Source organism: Dipteris shenzhenensis, chromosome 24 (assembly GCF_047967505.1).
Source record: "Dipteris shenzhenensis isolate YYH24624 ecotype China chromosome 24, Dip_SZ_1.0, whole genome shotgun sequence".
Classification (NCBI taxonomy): domain Eukaryota; kingdom Viridiplantae; phylum Streptophyta; class Polypodiopsida; order Gleicheniales; family Dipteridaceae; genus Dipteris; species Dipteris shenzhenensis.
In genome coordinates, this window is record NC_141619.1 from 31117725 (window position 1) to 31137433 (window position 19709).

Below are 19709 nucleotides of genomic sequence, written 5' to 3' on the forward strand. Positions count from 1 at the left end.
TTTTCTTTCATATTTAATAGAAGTACTTTTTCTGCAGCTTTTGAAAAAAAAAAAAAAAAAACATTTCTTGACTGATTTTTATAGCTTTTTTATCAGTTTTAGGGTGAGAACCAGCCATATGAAGTGCCAATTGCTTTGACAACATCATTCTTGCATGCTTGCTGTTGCGATCTTAAATGCTCCCTCGTTTTTCAAGCTTTTGAACCCTAAAACAGAGAATTCTTATTGAATTCTTGCCTCCATTTCATTCACCAGACATGGCTAGGCAAGATTGTGATTGATTTTCCAGCCAATTGCTGCTGTTTTGGCGCTACATATTGCCATGAATTGAACGCAGAGCTGTGGGAGAGTGCTTGCAAGCTAAAATCAGGCTCTAGAATAATTGTGATTTGATATGGTGGCTTATTTGGTTGCTGATTTGTAAATTCCATTCTTTCCAGGTTTCCTTACTCTAGTTTTTTAATCTTATGCATCACCCAGACTCAATTCCGTGTATGGTTTTTACACCTCGAAAAGCAGCAGTGCTAGTGGCCAGGCAACTAGCACTTGTTTCAGCCAAGAAATTCACAAAATCAGCATCTGGGACAATTGTGATTTGCTAGAACACACCTAGATCAGTTGTGATTTGATCCAAGGTCTTGTTTCTGTGATCTAGTCACATCCAAGAATCATCTAGTATTGCGATTTTACAGATTTTCCTTTTCTAGTTGACGCTTTTCAGTTCTTCTACTAAGTTGACGATCCTATGTCAAAATGCCTTTCAGTCATTGTTGGGCTGTCACCACCCAATTGACTATTTCATTGCTGAGCTAAGATTGAGGCTTTTATCAGCTGCTTTTTAAGAAATTTGAAGAAATTTCCAATGCTTTTTCCTATATTCACTTGTGGGAATTGGATTCCTAACTCTTGTAACGTGGGAAGTGACTCTGACAATCTCTTCGTGGTAGGAGGGTGATGGAAGTATGAGGAATTTGATTTCAGACTACTCTATTGGCTGAGTTTTGGGCATCTAACAAAGATTCCAGAGGTATTCTTTATGTCCTAGGATTTTAGTGGTTCCATCCTAAATTATGGAATACTCTTCTATTAAGATTCAGCACTATTGGAATACCGAAATATGCCAAGTGCATAAGATTTGGCAAGGGGGTGCTCCTCATACGGTCTGCCACGTGGCCTTGCTTTTTCTCTGTTCCATTCTTTTAGTATTTCCTAGTTAATTCACTATGTGTGATGAATGTTGTGTGCTGGTATTAATTTTTAGTTCATAGCAGTATTAATGTTGTGTGACTTTGACCATCTCTTATCCTTAAGAAGTCCATGCCCACGAAGAAGATGAGATCAGTCCCATTCTTAGACATGATGAAGCCAATTCAATCTAACGTTCAGAAAGAATTGCCCACCGGAAGGAGTGATGATGAGGTACCAGCCAAAGGACAAGAAAATGAAGGTGTGTATGAGCTCTTTGGGTCCTTCAACGCTGATATTGAAGCTAATTTAGAACATAAATTTCCTACAATGGGTTCAGTGCTCTGAGAAGCCCTTGGAAAGTCACATAAGAGAGGAAATTTAGGACAGCCAGAAGGGAGACAAAAAATCAACTCTAGGAAAGGAGCAGGAGAAGGAGAAGGTCAAGGGAAAGCCCTACAAAGAATAGACAATGCAGCCCGAAAGGTTTCACGAGAGTTGAGTGTATGTTGCAGGCAGGAAGGAGGATGATATGGATTTTTTATGAAGATGAAGACAGCCAAGGGCAGCTGCTCTGATACCACATGTGAGAGTTTGGAGATGGACAAAGCTCAATAATATGGAGCTGAGCTGAATTGAAGTTGCAAGAATGAGTACAAGAGGGCTATCAATGTGATAAAATTCCTCAAACCCTAGGGTGAGCCTAGGGTAAGTTAAGACTCACTGAACTACTAACTCAACCACTAACTATGGTTAGGGGGAGAAGGAACAAGTGCTCCTAACCCTCCTAATAAGCTTATACATTGGCCACTACCTTTAAAGATTAGTTACCATATTTCCAACAAAGGCCAGCACACTTCGTGGCTACCTACAAATGGTGCTAGCCTGTCCACCATTTCGGATTTCCATATGGCTTCTAGGACTGAATATCAAGCATGACCGGACCTCTCATGCCACAACCTTGAAGAATCTTTGTTGTTTGTCACCATCAATGCACTCATCCTCTAGAGACCTTCATCCTCTACTCCTTTGTCAATCTCTGCCCCTATGGCCTTGGACTGAATGAGGATGTCATCTGCAACTTGAAGACTACACTCATCCCACTTCTTGCAAGTTGGCTCACCGAGAGCAAATTCTTGCACAAATCTGACATGTAAAGTACACCACTAAGTACTTTCTCCTCTCCGGTTGTCGTCTAGAATGGCACCATTCCAATTCTCTTGATGGGACATCTTCAGTTATCTCCCACCATGACATTGGACTGGACCCTACTTTGAGAGTCTCTAGAACCACTCCACGGTTTGTGACATGTGCTTCGATGCACCATTGCCTGCAGACCACCAAACATCACCCATCTGAGTTGCTGCCAGTGCCGAACATCTTGCCGACAACAAACAAATCCTCCATAATGACAGTCATTGCCCCTGCCTTCACTGGATCTGACTTAGCTTCCCGAAAGCCGCTTCTTTGTGGATACCCTCTTGCTTCAACAAGTCCTTGTTTGCCACAGTTGAAGCACACTTTGTGCCTACTCTAACATCTGGCCATTCTAGAGCTTGAACCCTCATCCAACTTTGCTTTTGCTGGGGGTCCCTCTGATGTTCCCTTTAGCCAAGAAGGCCTTGTCTCTGAATTCACCACATGATCATCACAAATCCTCTATAGCTTCAGGGAAGTATACCCAATACCATTCTGGAAACCCAGGACAATTTCGATTTTTGACCAACTGCTGGAAATTGATCATTCACCTTTGTGATGTAGTCTTGCACCAAATATCCCTATTGTAAAGGTCAGTCTTAAGGTCAATTATTTGTGCTTCATTTTATATCAAACAGAATCATGGACATGCTTTTAATTCGCTGGGTCCCAAGACACTATCCAAACAATAGAAGAATCACTAGCTGCAGATAACTCAGTATAACAGCCAAATCACCTGTCTGTCCATAAAATCTTTTAGTTCCAATGCTTTTACTTCAAAAACAAGCACCAACGTGTACTTTCCCTCTGCACTAACCTGAACAAGCACATTGCACCAAAGTCACATTGCAGCAAAAACAATAAGAAGGTCACTACCAAAGCATAATAATGTGTCAAAACAAGAAATTCAACTATTAGCTTTCAAACTGCATGAGGATATTGAAAGGCTTCAACAATAGGTGTTTCTCATAGAGCTTGGAAACATTCAATCTCTTATATAGATGTTCCCTATGCATAATGGCATCCCACGCAGGGAGTAATTGCATTTGGTCATTGTCTTCTTCAACATTTTCAACCAATCTAGTCGCTATCTTGTAGAGAGTCGAACAAGACCTAGGGCGGTCAAAGACCTCACATGGCAAAATATCCGGACATGATGACGGATGACTTTTTAAATCAAAATATAAACTCTTCTTAGAAGCATGTAGAAGACATTTTGATGCAATATTTGAAATATGATCATGCAAGGCCAACCACTATAAAGATGCATGTCAACCCAACTTTTGTGCTTGATTGAAGTCCCTTTTTCAGTCTTCTGCATCACAACTTTGAAACAACAAATATTTAATCACAATCCCAAAGTTCTTGACTTACCTTTCCTCCCCTCTAGTGCGAAAAGAATAAAAGTAATGTTTGATTTTCTGACATTCACAACATATGAACCTTCTAGCAAAAGGCATGTGTCTGAATCAATGGATCTTGATGGGAATAATTATAAATGTACAACACTCATAATCAAGTCGAGATACTAACACACCTATGCAGAACTCCACAAGACAAATAACCTAGTTTCTATTGAAAGAGTGATCAGCATAAGAAATATATTACATAACAATTCTCAAGTGGATCTCAAGTTATTCACATAAGTGGATGTTCTTGAGCTTTCAATGCCTTATACATATAGGAATGGGGGTTTGAATACCTCTTCTCGTAGAGATTGTAGCACTGGAGCATTGCGACGTTGAATGCCTCCTCCCTGCAGTAATTACAAATATTTGAGAGGAAGATGGAAAATTACAAGAAAGATAAATTCCTACACAGAACAAGAAAGCAAGATAGCTGGTGAATCAAATCGCATATAAAGAACATCTATCCACCCTTAGATCATTTGTAATGTTCATGCCACAATTACGGATAGATTTACCTTTGCAATTGCAAAATTTCAACGTGATCAAATACTGTTACATAAATTTGAAGGTGCAAACACCTAATTTCCTCAAAGGCATTATCAAGAGCTCATAAGCAAAGATTTTTGTCCAAAAAAAAAAAGGATATCATAACCAAAGTATAAACAATACATCAAATTGTTGGGTGTTGGAAGCAATGGAAGCTCAAAAATGGAAGCACAATGGAGAAAAACGAGATGCTGTAATAGATTGCTACAAAACTGAAGTGTGGAGGCTCAAGGGAGAGCCAACATAACAAAACCCTAGGGCTAACTATCCTAACTGGACTAAGTGTCCTAACTGACCTAGATGGTATATAAACTAACTGTACCAAAAGTCCTAACTGACTATAACTAGGCCTACAAGGCTCATACCAAGGTATAAGTGGCATCTATGGAAAACCCATGAGATAGCCTACAAACCCCCCTCCATGGTATGGGCTGAAGTATCTTGGACATGGCTCAGGATACCTAAATATCTAGTGTCATGGTTGCACATGTTCGTCCCGTAAGATATAGCAACCTATGACTGTAAAGAGTACAACAGATCAAGTTACAAAAGATACTAAGTTTAAAGCTTGCCGAAAAGCCTCAAACTTAGGTCGAGGTAGAGCCTTCGTAAAAAGATCAACCAAGTTGTCTTCAGTGGGAACATAAGACAACTCAATATCACCTGCTAATAATCGCTCTTTGACATAGTGATAGTGAACCTCAATGTGCTTTGTGCAAGCATGGAAAACTGGATTCCGTGCAACAGCCCAAGCACTCTGACTATCAGTGAAGATGACAGTAGGAGCAGTCTAACATGCACAAAGATCTGCAAGTAGCTTCTGAAGCCAAACACACTCCACTGTAGCTGTAAAAGCCGCTCTGTACTCAGCTTCACAGCTAGAAGTAGCAACTATACTCTGCTTCTTGCTGAACCAAGAAAGACATGAAGTACCAAGCATAAACAGTTGCCACTATGTGACACATGAGTGTCAGAACAACCAGCCCAATCACTATCAGTGAATCCATGCATGACAAGTGAAGTATCAGCCCCATAAAGAAGGCCTTTAAAACACGCTTCACAGCATGCCAATGGTGCATAGATGGGCTGTGCATATATCTACTCAACTGTGAGACAGCATACTGTAGATCAGGTCTCGTATGGCATAGGTAAATCAAACAACCAACTGCCTGTTGATAGAGAGTGACATCACATGTACCGCTGCCATCCTCAAAAGAGAAGTGAAAACCAGTCTCTAATGGTGTGGATACTGGCTTGCAATCCTTAAACTGAAAACGCTACAAAAGCTGTCCAATGTACTTGGATTGAGACATCAAAATGTCCCCCTCACTACTAGCAAATTGAATGCCGAGATAGTAGTGCAGAAGACCAAGATCAGACATAGCAAATGTCTGCTGCAAATCAATTTTAAAATCTGCGATTTGCTAAGCATGTGTCCCAATTACAAGCATGTCATCCACATAAAGGACTAAAATCAGCAAATCTGTCCCACGCTTGCGGATGTAAAGGGTAGCCAGCAATCATGCATGTGCTTTAGCATCACAACCATCCCACTGAATTTTCTCTTGTGAAGGAGGCAAAGCACCTAGAGCAGGAGGTGCAAGAGTCCTAGCTGTAGCATTAGAACCATCATCTGAAGGCCCATCACCTGAAGAAGCAGAGCCTATAGGTGTAGCACCAGTAACAATGCGTGTAGGCCTGGTCTCAGAACCGGAAACAATATGCCATAGATTCTTGGCAACCAAAACATGTCCCATCATGTATGACCACATGGGGTAATTGGTGCCATCAAGCTTGTCATCAGCCCCAATCAGCCCAAACAAATCATCTTTGACACCAGACATGGTGCTGAAATACAAGGCAAATGCACCAATTGGCAAAGCAAATGAGAGAAAGGCAACCTCTCAGAATCAAGTGCCAAAAATCTGCCCAAGCTTCAAAGCTTATGCCTGCAAAAGACTTTGCTGTCCCAAGGTGTACCTGTTGCAAGAAAAATCCCCAAAGGCAACACGAGGCCTTCCAAGGCAACACGAGGCCTTTCCAAAATGCAAATGAAGCAGAACTTGGAAAAAAGCCAATGCAACAACGGCTTACCCAATGATGTACAGTAGTGACAGGCTCTCAAAGCGAGCAAATGAGGGCTGGAAATGACAAGTACAGCAAAAGAATTGCTCCCACGAGAAGGAGAGCATGTAGAAATGGAGAGAAAGAGATCCAATGGAGAGAAGCTCGCAGCCCGAGGCAAAGGGATGCCTAATGAGGAGGAAAGGGCTCAAAGAGAAGTCTCCGAGTCAATTCAACAGCCCAAATGGCTCCAAACGTCGGCACGCAGCTCGAGGCAGCTCCAAAATGCTGACACGCAGCTCGAGGCAGCTCCAAAATGCTGACACGCAGCTCGAGGCAGCTCCGAAATGCTGAGAAACCTTCAATGTAGCTGGCATGCATCCCAAGGCAGCTCTGTATTGCAGTAAATGCTTGCTGACGCAGTCTGTAGTGCAATAAATGCAGCTGACAGGTACGTACACAGTCCCGTAGAGCCTTAAATGCAGGTGCAGCAGGTCCGTACAGTCATTAATGGGCTGTACGGATTCTGTACTGCATTAAATGCATGTCAGCAGGTCTGTACAGCTGCGAAACAGGCCCGTACATGTTCTGGAATGCAATAAATGCAGGCGACTGCTGTCCGTACAGTCCATACAGTGTGTACAGATGGCTGTACAGGTTCCGTACTATTGTACGGATTCTGTACAGTTGCTGTAAATGCACACGTGTGGTCGTTTTTGCTGCAACAGGCTGGAAAATGCACTGAAACACAACTCCCTTCGCGATAGTTGCTGCAAAGTGCGGTCTTCTCGCGACAAAATGAGGTTTTTCGAGACAGAAGTGCTTGGAAAGGCCTCAAACACTCGTGGGAGTGTGAAAACCAGCAAAACCAGCAGAAATGAGAGCTCCAGAGGCTGCCAAACAGCTTGGGAAAGCTGTCAATGGCTGAGGGAATGGATTCCCGACCTGCTCTGATACCACTATTGGGTGTTGGAAGCAATGGAAGCTCAAAAATGGAAGCACAATGGAGAAAAACGAGATGTTGTGATAGATTGCTGCAAAACTGAAGTGTGGAGACTCAAGGGAGAGCCAACATAACAAAACCCTAGGGCTAACTGTCCTAACTGGACTAAGTGTCCTAACTGACCTAGAGGTACATAAACTAACTGTACCAATAGTCCTGACTGACTATAACTAGGCCTACAAGGCTCATACCAAGGTATAAGTGGCATCTATGGATAGCCCATGAGATAGCCTACACAAATTAAGCAGCTCATTGCTCTTGATCTCAAATCCAAATGACTAAAAGCAATCCCCATGTTCATTCTTTTGGCGTAGTGAAAATGTACAATATCGGTACTCTTGGTTAGCTATCACTCTTAAACTTTGTGTGCTCTTCCACATACCTCAAAATCCTACAATTCACACAATCTAATAAGTGGAGAAGAAATTTTTTTGTTGCAACCTAGCGCAAAGTTAATAACCAATTGCAATAGCTCTTGGGCCCATTGATTCTCCCACCCTAAGGCTCAAAAGTTCATGAGAAAACTCCAATCACTACATCTATGAAATGCTCATATATTTGAAATATTGGGGGAAGATAGGATCATCCATACTATGACAAAACCCTATCACTCAAATTTCATATGTTATGCACCGAGTACTTGCGACTTCATGAGACATAGTAGAGAAGCGTTTTGCTTTAATATTCGATTCCCTCCCTTCTCAAGTTCTAAGGGTCTCATAACTGAGACCTAAGGTGCACAACTTTCAAAAGACACCTCCCATGCTCCTACAAAAGAACCTCATGGCCTCCACTTGCTCTTGGGTCCATGTTCATCACCTAGATTGCTAAAACTACAGTAAATAAATATAAGTTAGCAACTACCAAACTCTCTCACAACTCCAAGCTTGCATGCTTCTAAGAGTAGTCGCTGAGTTAATCCAAGCATCTCGATAGTTTAAAGTTAAGACTGCCTATATTATGTCAATAGCACAAGGAAGGGTGATCTTCCACAAACTAAGTGCTGGGAAATTAGTAACATGGGCCTCCCTAAAGAAGCTTGAAGTTGTCCTTTGATCACGCATTTTATCTAGACGCAATGTAGTACTGAAACTAAGTGCTGGGAAATAAGTAACATGGGCCTTCCTAGAGAAGCTTGGACTTGTCCTTTGGTCATGCATTTTATCTAGACTCAATGTAGTCCCCAACTGCCTCCAAGCATTTCGCTGCTGGTTCCAATTGCCTTTCTGGTTCCATTTGTTCCTTTGCTAGTTCCAGTTATTCCTTTGCTAGATTTGGGCTAAGTCAACCGTTTTGAAATATGTTACAAGAACCATCCAACTGAAGACTGTTGGTATAACCTGAATGCAAGAATGAATCCGACACAGCAAGCACCCCGAACTCTAGCAACAAGAGCAAATCAAATGACAATTGATCCGGCTGCAGCACAAAATATGGGTGGATTTAATATTGTAAGTTATTTGGTGGAGCTCCTCTAGGCAAAGATACATCACCTTATCTAGGCTAGAATGTCGGCACACCTTGAGGAAATGGATGTCAAGTTGCTTCTCCTCATCATAGTTTTACAGATATCACCCATTTATGTGTGTCCTATTTGGAGGTTTGATTGTAAGGACCTTGACTAGCTGTATTTGAGGGGATATAGATTCTTAGAACTATTGTTTGATTGGGAGAGGCCATTTGCAATTTTGTAGTTGTGACATCACTTTAGTTTCAAGAGGGGACTTTGCAAACGATGAATTTCCCACAGATGGTGACATGAATTTGCAATACTATTAAGGGAATGTCAAGACTCTTATAGCTAGCATATTGTCTTTGAGATAGATGTCCTGGGAGCGAGACTTGAGATGTTGGCATGCACATTTTGTGATAGGCCCTTGGGTTTTCAAGTAGATAGATGCCTCTTTCTTAGCATGGTTTAAATAGACCTAGGTAGGTCTCTTTGTGACTTTGGATATTCTTTAGGAGTACTGTATAATTATTTGGATCTATTTCATCCTACGAGAGAAGTGAACTTCTATTGGAAGTACTCTCTCTACATCTCTTTATTGTAGAGTGTTTGAATGTGATTCATCTTTCAGATGTCATGTGTGAGCTTTGGAACAGATTATGTTTTGCCCACTAGCTTCTCATATTGATTGCAATATACTAATCTTCCTATGGAGAGTGGATGTCTAGATTAACCAGTCATTAGCTTCATCATCAATCTCAAAATACACGAGTATCCCTGTAGAAAATGGGCTTCATCATGAAAAAGCTTATTTTAATCATTGATTACAAGAGAATCAAAGTATCCATGTGCACATGAAATCCTTCTATAGAGAACATGATCAAAATCATGAAATGACTGGAACAAGATACCATATGACTATCTAGAGTAAGATTGCCATGAAAGTCTCTATCAGATTGGTCAAACTCATTATACTGCATCATCAAATTGACATCAATGCCCAAAATTTACCAATATGCATTGAAATTAGGATAGGAGACAAAAGTGGAGCTTACTTTTGACCATAAACGTGCTTGAGCCATACCAAATCATCTATATAAACCCTACCAAATTTGACCTTCATGCTTCGACTACCGCAAAAATGCCTAAATGCCTCCAAATGCCTTTGTGATCCCTCTACTATGGTTGAAGTATATAGTGCATCTACTGCATATAGCAAGATAGGGAGCAATCCATGTGCCAATGGAGACTCCTCTCTATCCACAATATCAAAGAATAATGCCAGCATATTAATGTAAGTTCTAAACAACAGGGGAGACGACCATGCCTCAAAGTCATAATGACGTCCCATATGGGTGCATCCTCAATACTCAAGTCTCCAAGTTGTGGACTAAATGAGTTCCAGCTACAAAATCAAAGGAACTGAGTTGAGCTCATGCTACACAATCAAAGGCCTTCCAAAAATCTGCAAAACAGCAATATGCTCTCTTAGCCTATGTTTGGCCTCCTCTCTACGGTTATGCTCTTTTTACAAAAATTCATACACCACTTTGCACACGAAGCTTTGTATTTGCATGATTTGACCAAGAAAAGTAAAGCTTTCACCTAAGGAGAAAAAAAGAAAAACCATCTTTTGAGTAATTGAAGAAACCACTAACATCAACACCTATTCTACTTATGCTTAATTTGCAGAAGCCATTTGTGGTTCAAGCTATTGCTAATAGTGCTTACATTTGGAGCAAACCTTCTACAAGAAGGTCACACAATAGCCTATGAGAGAAGGAGGTTAGAATTACAACGCGTATGAGAAAGAGCTTCTAGATATGACTCATGCATCTGGGAGACTAGAAGCACGATCTATTATGTGTTGACTTTTTTATCTAGATTGATCACCCACGCAAACGCTTGTGCGAGAGAAGCATATGAGAGTGTCATAGCCTAGAATTTGTAGTACATCAAGGCATGTCATCGACAATGGGACAACTCAAAAGTTACTTCTATTGGCCTTGAATTCGTCTTTCAGTATGTTTCATATTGCACTATTTGTCGCAAGGTGAAGTTTGACTATTGGAAACTACAACTAAAGGCACCTTGGGAGTACAATATGGATTTTGTCATTGGTTTTCCCATTGTTCAAAGTCTTGCTGGAATTGTTGTGATGCTATGTCCACGACCATCCACAATCATAACACCTCTACTTGCAAGGCAAAGGGGAGGATGGTCTATAGGGCACACAATGACTTAGAGCTTTTGAAGCCATCCAAGACCCATTTCTCATACATGTGCATTGTTTTGGAGACCCTAATTACGGTGAAAATGGGATTGCTCAACATTGTGGTCTCGTATGAGTGGGTTGCTAGGATAAACATGAGGAAAAAAGCACAAGAGTTTTCAGGAAGTACATTTTTTGGGCTACTACCATAGCTCTCACAACATCTTTGTGGCCCATCTTCAATGTGTTGCGCTGGCCAACTGCAGCTCATAGATAGAAAGGGGAAAGGGCTCTACCTTGGTCTTCTATATGAGTTCATGGATCGTATTGGCAAGAACTTGCAATCAAGCATTGCACTATAGTCAAATAGGAATGTCATTGTGTGATGCTGTAAATTTCAGCATCTTTGTTTTTATAGATATTAAAATCTACTATATAAGGCATTGTGTGTGACACTTTCTAGGGTGTTTTGTGCTCTTTATTGTACGTAATGTATAATCTTTACTAGTTTAAGGATACCTAGCAAATACGACAAAGTTGTCTTCAAACACCGATACATGCCATGGCTGATGTGTTGCATCTTCTGTGGAGATGCAAGGAACAATATGTGGAGGACAAGGGGCGATTAAAAACTTCTAGTAACAAATTAATAGATCAAGTATTGAGGAAATATATGAGAGATCATGTATTGAGATAACAAATTGAGAGATCACGTATTGAGTAATATTTTGTAATACATGAGTGTTTGACATAGTGAGGATTAATTGTATTAAGTGGCAATTAGACATACTCTATCAAGAAGGTTGTATAGGAGATATAACTTCTAGGTGCTTTGGACGAAAGTAAATTTAGACAAAACATCAATGTAGGTCGAGAGCTCTATATAAATGGCAATTTTGTATCAGTGAAAGGCTAAGTGAGCAGAATGCTTTATGGACTTCGGCATCACTATTCTTTGTTTGATTACTGTATTGGAGCTTGTGTGAGTCCCCCTTCCCTTCCCTCATTCCCAAACCATATAAAAAATAAACGTTTTTTTTTTAAATATCCCAATCTCTTACCAAAGTTAGTAAAGAAAGCAACCTAATTCATAAACCTAAACACATTATCCTTTTTCATTACACAATAAGTCTCGTAAGTCTTGAATGCTTTGCAAAAAGAATACATGCTTTTTTATTACACAATAATTCTCGTAAGTCTTGAATGCTTTACAAAAAGTGAACATCGCCTCATTTAGGCTCCTCAAACCATAAGCAAAAGATGCTGTCTAGATCACATTAAAGGAAGAAACTACCACATGGGCAAGCTTTTGAAGTTCAAAAATGATGAGTGTATCTCAATTTGGATAAAATTAATGACTACAAACGAGGACAGTGTGTCACCCCTACTCACATACGATCACACAAGGTGGTAAAAGATGCTGCACTTACTTGGCCATAACGGAATATCCTCTTCAGTGCTTCATCCAGATGTTGCTCATCCCCATAACGGTATCTTGTCACATCTCTCCTTACCTACAAATAAAAGAAAGTACACACTTTCATGCACTGTGATAAATAGTGTTGTAAAGAAATTGTTTGCCAACTTCATGAAAGATGATCCCTTACACCATGACCAAACTCTACACAGCATAGAGTAGCTGCTACTCGATTCATCACTTCATCGACACAAGCAAATTAGAGACAAGATACATGCATGAGGATCAGTGCAACTCAATAATCGTAATTTAAACTTGGACAACGACGCTAAGTTTGTATCATTGTCTTGTAAAGGAAGGTCAGACTCATCCATTGCCAAAGAAAGCACTAAATCTAAAGCTAAGAAAAGCATGGCTATCTGTTTAGCATTCATCACTTTAGCATACTCATACAAAAAGCCTCCAAATCAAATTATTACAAAATTACCAATTACACTTACAAGAGTGTGGTCTAATAAAAGAAGACTTTGGTGAGGCTTTAAGAGTGCTTTTCTGCCATGCTTTAAGCATGGGCAAGTAGTCAAATATCTTGGAATGCAGATTGCTTTTTCTAGGAGATGGGAAAGGCTTTAAATAAGTTCCTCCAAATATCAATGTAGAACATAGATAGTACTGGTCTCTTGCTTGCCAGCATTCATAAATTAGACCTCTGATTGTGGATACCCTTGAAGAAACTTTGCAATAGTGGAAGCCAGCCTTGCTACCGTATTATGTCCAATGGCTCCAAACATAGGAGGTATTGTAATTAATACTAAAGAGGTAGGCTTGGTATTTGTGAACATTGTATCTAAATTATTGGTATCACAAATAGTTGCGAGAAAAGTTGAGACTTTTTCTTTTTAAAGGACTACAAAGAGTTCCAAAGTTTCCTTTGATAATGATTTTTTGAGTATAATTTTTATACATACATCCACCTAAATGTAAAGAATTCGTTACTCACAAAAGGGTAAAAAGTTGTGTGAGTATGGATGGGTGGATTGGTGAGTACATGTCTGCATGTGTGCATGTGTGTGTCAGCGTGCGCATGTGTGTGAGTGTGTGTGTGTGTGTGTGTGTGCGCGCGCACGCGCGCATCTGTATGATGTGTGTGTGCGTGTATATGTATGTAGTGTGTGTGTGGACACACAGAAAGAGTGGAAAGACTCGGTTCCTTCAGTTGGCCTCATGGTTGAGGTAGATGAAATTGTGGATCCAGTCAGAGAATATGCTAAGAATGCAGTCATATTATTTTTTCCAGGCCGGATGCCACCTGCCGCAAAGATAGGCAACTGGTTGACACGCACACTGGCTGGCTCATTTGTTCGTTAAGTACACTATGCAGCCAGGGGTTTTTTTGAGGTTATCATGGTGGATGAGATACACAGACAAATGCTCTTGGAACATTCGCCTCTCTTTTTTGGGCAGCAAATGGTGCATGTATTGCCATGGTCTCCCACAAGGGATTTTCAGGCTTTAATTCGACACAGATGCCCGATTTGGGTTGAAGTTGTCAATTTCCCACAATGTATGGCCTCACTCTTGCCTAAAATTGCAGCATCTTTAGGTAAAGTGGTCTGCCCACCACTGCCAAATGGCAACTCGAACAGATTTTGCATTCTCTGAGATACTGATAATCCCACACTAGACTCTTATTCAGTCACGGTGAATAATGTGGACATGGGAAGTGCTTTTTATAAACTCAAATGGGGATTATTTGCAAAAGCTTGTTTTGAGTGCAAAAAATTTGGACACATGGCTTCACAATGTCCAATGAATCAGCATAAAATGCCTCATATCACTTTGCCGGTTCACATGCCTACTAAGGATGCTCCTACTTCAGTTGCAAATAAAAACAAAGGCAGTAGACAGCTTTCTGGAAGTCAAGATAAGGGCAAAGCTCTAGTCGTTTCCAATGGGAATATCTTTTCACATTCACCTCCTACTATTCAACCCTTGACCAAAGGACAAAAACCTCCAACTGATGGATGACAAAGTCCAAGAAAAGTTATTTCTGCTCAAAGAATTCTACCCCCCCGCACTTGGAATGGTGCATCTTCTAGTGGAAATACCCCAGAGATAAATACAGGAATTGGGATTACATGGGCTGCAGTAACAGCCAGCAGAACACTCTTCCCTGAAGAAGAGGTTGCTGCTTTGCTGTCTACTCCTCAGGTGGCTACTTCTTCTCAGGAGCGAGGCCTTGACCCTGAGATAGAAATGCAAGGCTGACCTCATAAATTTTGCTGCTGTACATAGTTGTTATATTACTATAAATATCTGTAAAGATGACTGCTCATATCAAATGTTTTACACTCAATGTCTAGGGGATGTGTGACAGTAGGAAATGGAAATCTGTGTGGCTGTACATCAATAGATTTCAGCCTGACATAGTGGCATTACAAGAACACAACCAACATGTCTATGCAGGAAAGACAGGACACTACTATGGTTATGATATTTTCTATGCTGGGGAGCACTCTTTCTCAGGGGTAGTCCTTCTGATCAAACATGAGCTTCAACCAGTTATTGCTTTAAATGACAACAAAGGCAGATGGCTTGTTCTCCAATGCATTATTCGAGGAGAGGTGTTCTGTTTATGCACCTCAGTCCTCTAGAGAATTTGGGATGCCATGCAACAATATCCATGGAGATATCATGCCTACATATGTGGGGATTTCAATAATGCTCCACAACAGGGTGACAACACCTCCAGACATGACCATATGTTAACTCCTGAAAGGCATGCATGGTCTCAATAACTATTGCATCTGGATTTGGTTTGACATTTGGAAGGCATTGCAGCCTTTGTCACCGGGCTACACATTTCAACATAATGCCCTTTCTTCTTATCAGGCACGTTTGGATTGATGGTATAGTGTAGCTCCACAACAAAATGGGGATTTTATATGCACAATGTGGATTGACTATGCCTTTGTGCATTCAGACCATGCACCTCTATGGTTGCGGTTATCCTTTCATGATATGCCAGATGATAGATTGCCACAAAGGAGACATCTAATCATAAACAATAGCTATTTGCAACATGCTGATTTCAAGGCAATGGTTACTAAAGCATCTCATTGTCTGTCCTCTAGCAGCCATATTCATATTGATGATGTCTCGGATTCTTTTATTTCCAAAATGCAAGTTGTGATTAGAGCTTATGGCAAGTCTTACATGAAGACTCTGAGGGAAACCATTGCTCAGGCCAAATCTACTTGTCAAGACCTCACTGAACTCAGCCATCATCGTTCGTTGTCCATGCATGAGCAAACAACACTATGCCAGGCCAGACATTGTCTTAAACTAAATGATCACAGGAAACTGGCCAAATGGGAGACTAGAGCAAGACAAAGAGCCTTTACAGATAAAGGTTGCTCTTCCAAAGAATTTTTCAAAAGTTTGCATCAGAGGAGACTCAAAACAGAAATTTGCAGGGTGCTTATGCCTGATGGATCATGGACCACTTCACGGTCACAGCTTGCTTCTGTTTGTGTGCATCATTTCTCTCAGCAATTTGGTTCTGCAGTTCCTCCCTCACAACAGATTTTGCTTGCACGAAATTTACTGTTGCAACATGTTTCTCCTATCATTTCCACTACTCAAGCTTTGGAATTGGAGGAACCCTTTACTGAGAGGAAACTGTCAGATGCAATCAAATCATGTGGCAGATGGAAATCTCCAAGATGGGATGGTTTAACAGTTGAGTTTTTTCTAGAATATTGGCCTATTTTGAAGCATACATTGCTACATATGGTGAATGCTGCATGGCAAAATCAGAAAATGCCAGACACATGGAAGAGAGGTCTTGTTAAACTCCTTCCAAAAAAGCAAATTTGTGAGTCTTTGGCAGACTTCTTGCAAGCCTCCCATGATGTTCGCCTTTGCATTTTGTGGGACATGACGCAGCCCGTACCATCTACTCTGGATCTTGATTTGGGATTTGCCCATCCGATGCACATCAAGCTCCATTTTGCATCTTTTCCGACTGCATGTTATCGATGCCGACAGGTTGGTCATTTTGCACGTGCTTGCCCTTCTACATCCAGGCCCATTCCTCCTGCTCCTTCTTCAGCTGTCAAGGTTACTCTCCCTTCTCCGATTTCTGCTAAGGCTTCTTTGGTGAAGCCCTCTACTGCTCCGAAGCACTACTGGAGGAAGGTTGATAAATCACAGGCAAATCTTCCTCATGCTGAAGAAGCTCAGGATTGCACCCTTGTTGAGTGCCATCAGTTTCCTTCTACTCAGGATATGGATGTACATCTTGCAGAGGGCATTTTATAGGATGATATGCAAGCTCTCTCTCAGGATGCTGCCTCTGCTCTTACTCATATTGATCCTCCAAATGAAGCTCAAATGCTAATCCCTGCTTTATCAGCTGCAGCTTCTTCATCGAAAGATACAGATGTTGATTTAGCTTCTCTGCCTTTGCTGCCTGTGCCAAAGTTTTCTTCTGTCCGGGATGCAGAAGTACCTTTTTTACTGGAATCTTTTCATCCCATGCTACAACAGGTTTTTGACCCTCTGATTCAAAAGTTTCGCGTAGCAGCCTATATCAAGAAGAATCACAAGGGCAAAAAACAGCTTGTTTTTATTGATGGTGTGGTTTCATCACTACATCAGTTTTTACAAAGCAACAACTTGAAGCTGGAGGATGCCGTGTTTGATCCTCCTCCAGCTTGATATGTCATTTTTACTTGGCTACCTCATGACTTTTGCTCTGAGGTTTTACTTGTAAAAACTTTTTTCTTGTACTTATTGTTGGGTTTTTACCTCTTTTGAGGTTTCCCACACAGAAATATAAAGATTTCACTTTTATATTTAAAAAAAAGTGTGTGCATCTGTATGCGGCAGCATGTCTACATGTGTGCATGTGTGTATGGAGAGAGAGAGAGAGAGAGAGATGCATATATGTAAGGGAAATATATCTGATAGCATCTGTGAAACATGCTTCATGGTGGCTTTTCACTCGCAAATTGTATGTTATTACATCTTCTAACTATCAAAAACATTGCATCAATGGAATGATCTACCCTATGTAGAGGTATTCCAAGCTGAAGCCAATGGAGTTTATGGGCTATCTTGTAAGGTCTTTTTTATAATCTACAAGAATCTTAATTCCTGGCATAGACTTATGCATCGAGTTACAATGGCAAGTGTTGAGAGACCACGCTCAACATCATGTGATTACATGTGCATAGCACTAACACATATAGAGTGCTATAAAGGAAAGGGTTAGATGCCCTAACCCTAACCCTAAATGGGTTTGTATATATTCTACATTTTCAACTAAATTTAGTGTACATTTGGTCATTTGTGGTGTGCTCTCTAGTTGTGCCCTCTCTCCTCATCTCCACTCTTCTCCTCTCCCCTCTTCATATTTTGTCATGGTATCAGAGCAGCCTTGCCTTCCGTTGAGGCACTGCGATTCGTATGCGAGAGTATGAGAGAGTGAGATTGATTGAGAGCAATTGAGTGAGCATGATTGAGTGAGCATCCATTCTCTTCCCTTGAGAGAAAATTCCGTCCATTGAGAATTTCCGTCCATTCATTCTGTCCTTGAGAGAGAGAGTTCTTTCGTCTACAGCAAAGGCAAGCAGCCTCTACAAGCCTGACTTCGACCACTTCTCGTCAACGATCTGCAGCAGACTCCTCACTGCATGAAACGACCCGACTCATATGCTCTTGCCTTCATCAGCCACAACGGAGCCATAGTCGTCTAGCCTCCATAGCCACTCAAAGCAATACAAGCAGCACTCTCAAGCAACGACAGCCTCCAGGCTCTTCATCAACGACTGCAACGCTTTATCACAAGGCGGCTCTAGCTTCTCGGGTAGCCAACCATCCAACGAGCGGTGCATCCAACAATCTTCAGCGACTACCGCGACCCTCTGGACGGAAGAGTGCACCGGAATCTGCATCTTAATCGAAATCTTTCAAGATTCTCGTCATTTGGAGGATGACATGTGTCCAACCCTATCCTAGAGAGTCACCACCCAAGGCTTGGTCAACAAAGAGCCACGTGTCACCTTATCTTCCATGCAGCACCATGCCATGTCAGCACAAGGAGCTCCTATCTGCCACGTCGGCTAGCACCCCCGCGTGCCATGTCAACAAACTTGGTCCATGACACATCATCCTTTGACCACGTCATCATCCTGACATCATCTGCCATGTCATCAAGCTGACCTCAGTTGCCACATCATCCTTTGGCCAAGTCAAAGTACCACAACATCATTGCCACGTGACATTGTCCCTTGTCACACACAGTTGCCCCTTCACTGGCACACTTGGCACCTTGCATGTGCACCTGCCTGTCACATCATCACAGTACTGCACAAGCACACACCTTGCTAAGCACAGCTGCCACATCATCACTGCATGTCACTCACTCTGCCACATCATCATGGAGCACATTTTTACCCTTTTTGCCCCTCCACCTAGATCAAGTCATATCTCTTGATCCAGGAATAATTTGAGGGCGCTCCAAAAAGAAAATCGCTTGATTTTTCGTGCTCTACGCGCTCGTCACATCACGTGCACATTTGGGCGGGCACAAGTATCACACACTTTTGAGCCTCAACGACAAATCCACTTCCTATATGCACATCAATCTCTACATCAACGCATCTGACCCAACACCTAAAACGAGCAAAGAAAATGAATTATTTGCTACTCTTTCATCGCTCGACTGTTGGTCTAATTCTAGTTCAGAGTAGATTAGATCATCCATAGCGGAGAGAACTCCAAAGCAGCCAATCGAAGTCGAAAAATTCCTAAATAGTTCCTACTCGAAGTCAGTCCCAATACTCACATGCGGTTTCACATCATAACAGTACCTCAAACCTGACGTTCATCAATTCAATGAGCAGACTTCGGAGTATTCAGAGGTATTGATCAACTACTCCGTGGGTAGATAGCACATGATTTGATTTCACACACACATGCCATCATTGTAAAGCCTATTTGGCTATTTCATGGCATTGTGCACTTTAATCCAGCCTTGTAAAGCCTCTTGGCTATTCCTGACATCATTTGCCATAAGCCTTGTAACAGATTGGGTTATATATTGCAGTTCTATCTTCACTCATAGTTCAGATTTCACTTGCCACAGTCAGTGTTTTGCAGTTGATTCAGACAGTGATTTCACAAACACTTTTGAGTACATTTCTTGCACCATGTCTACG

General features: G+C 41.3%; 1 protein-coding gene across 2 annotated transcripts in view; it reads right to left on the reverse strand.

Annotated features, from left to right (window-relative positions):
- Nucleotides 1-19709, reverse strand: part of APE1 (acclimation of photosynthesis to environment) — a 76485-nt gene that overhangs the window by 13858 nt on the left and 42918 nt on the right. For both annotated transcript variants that reach the window (XM_087395965.1, XM_087395964.1), the window contains exons 5-7: nt 12497-12580; nt 4085-4138; nt 3119-3199 (exon numbers count right to left, since the gene is read on the reverse strand). In XM_087395965.1, coding sequence (XP_087252091.1) covers nt 3119-3199; nt 4085-4138; nt 12497-12580 — 219 coding nt within the window. The remainder of the gene's footprint in view (nt 1-3118; nt 3200-4084; nt 4139-12496; nt 12581-19709) is intronic.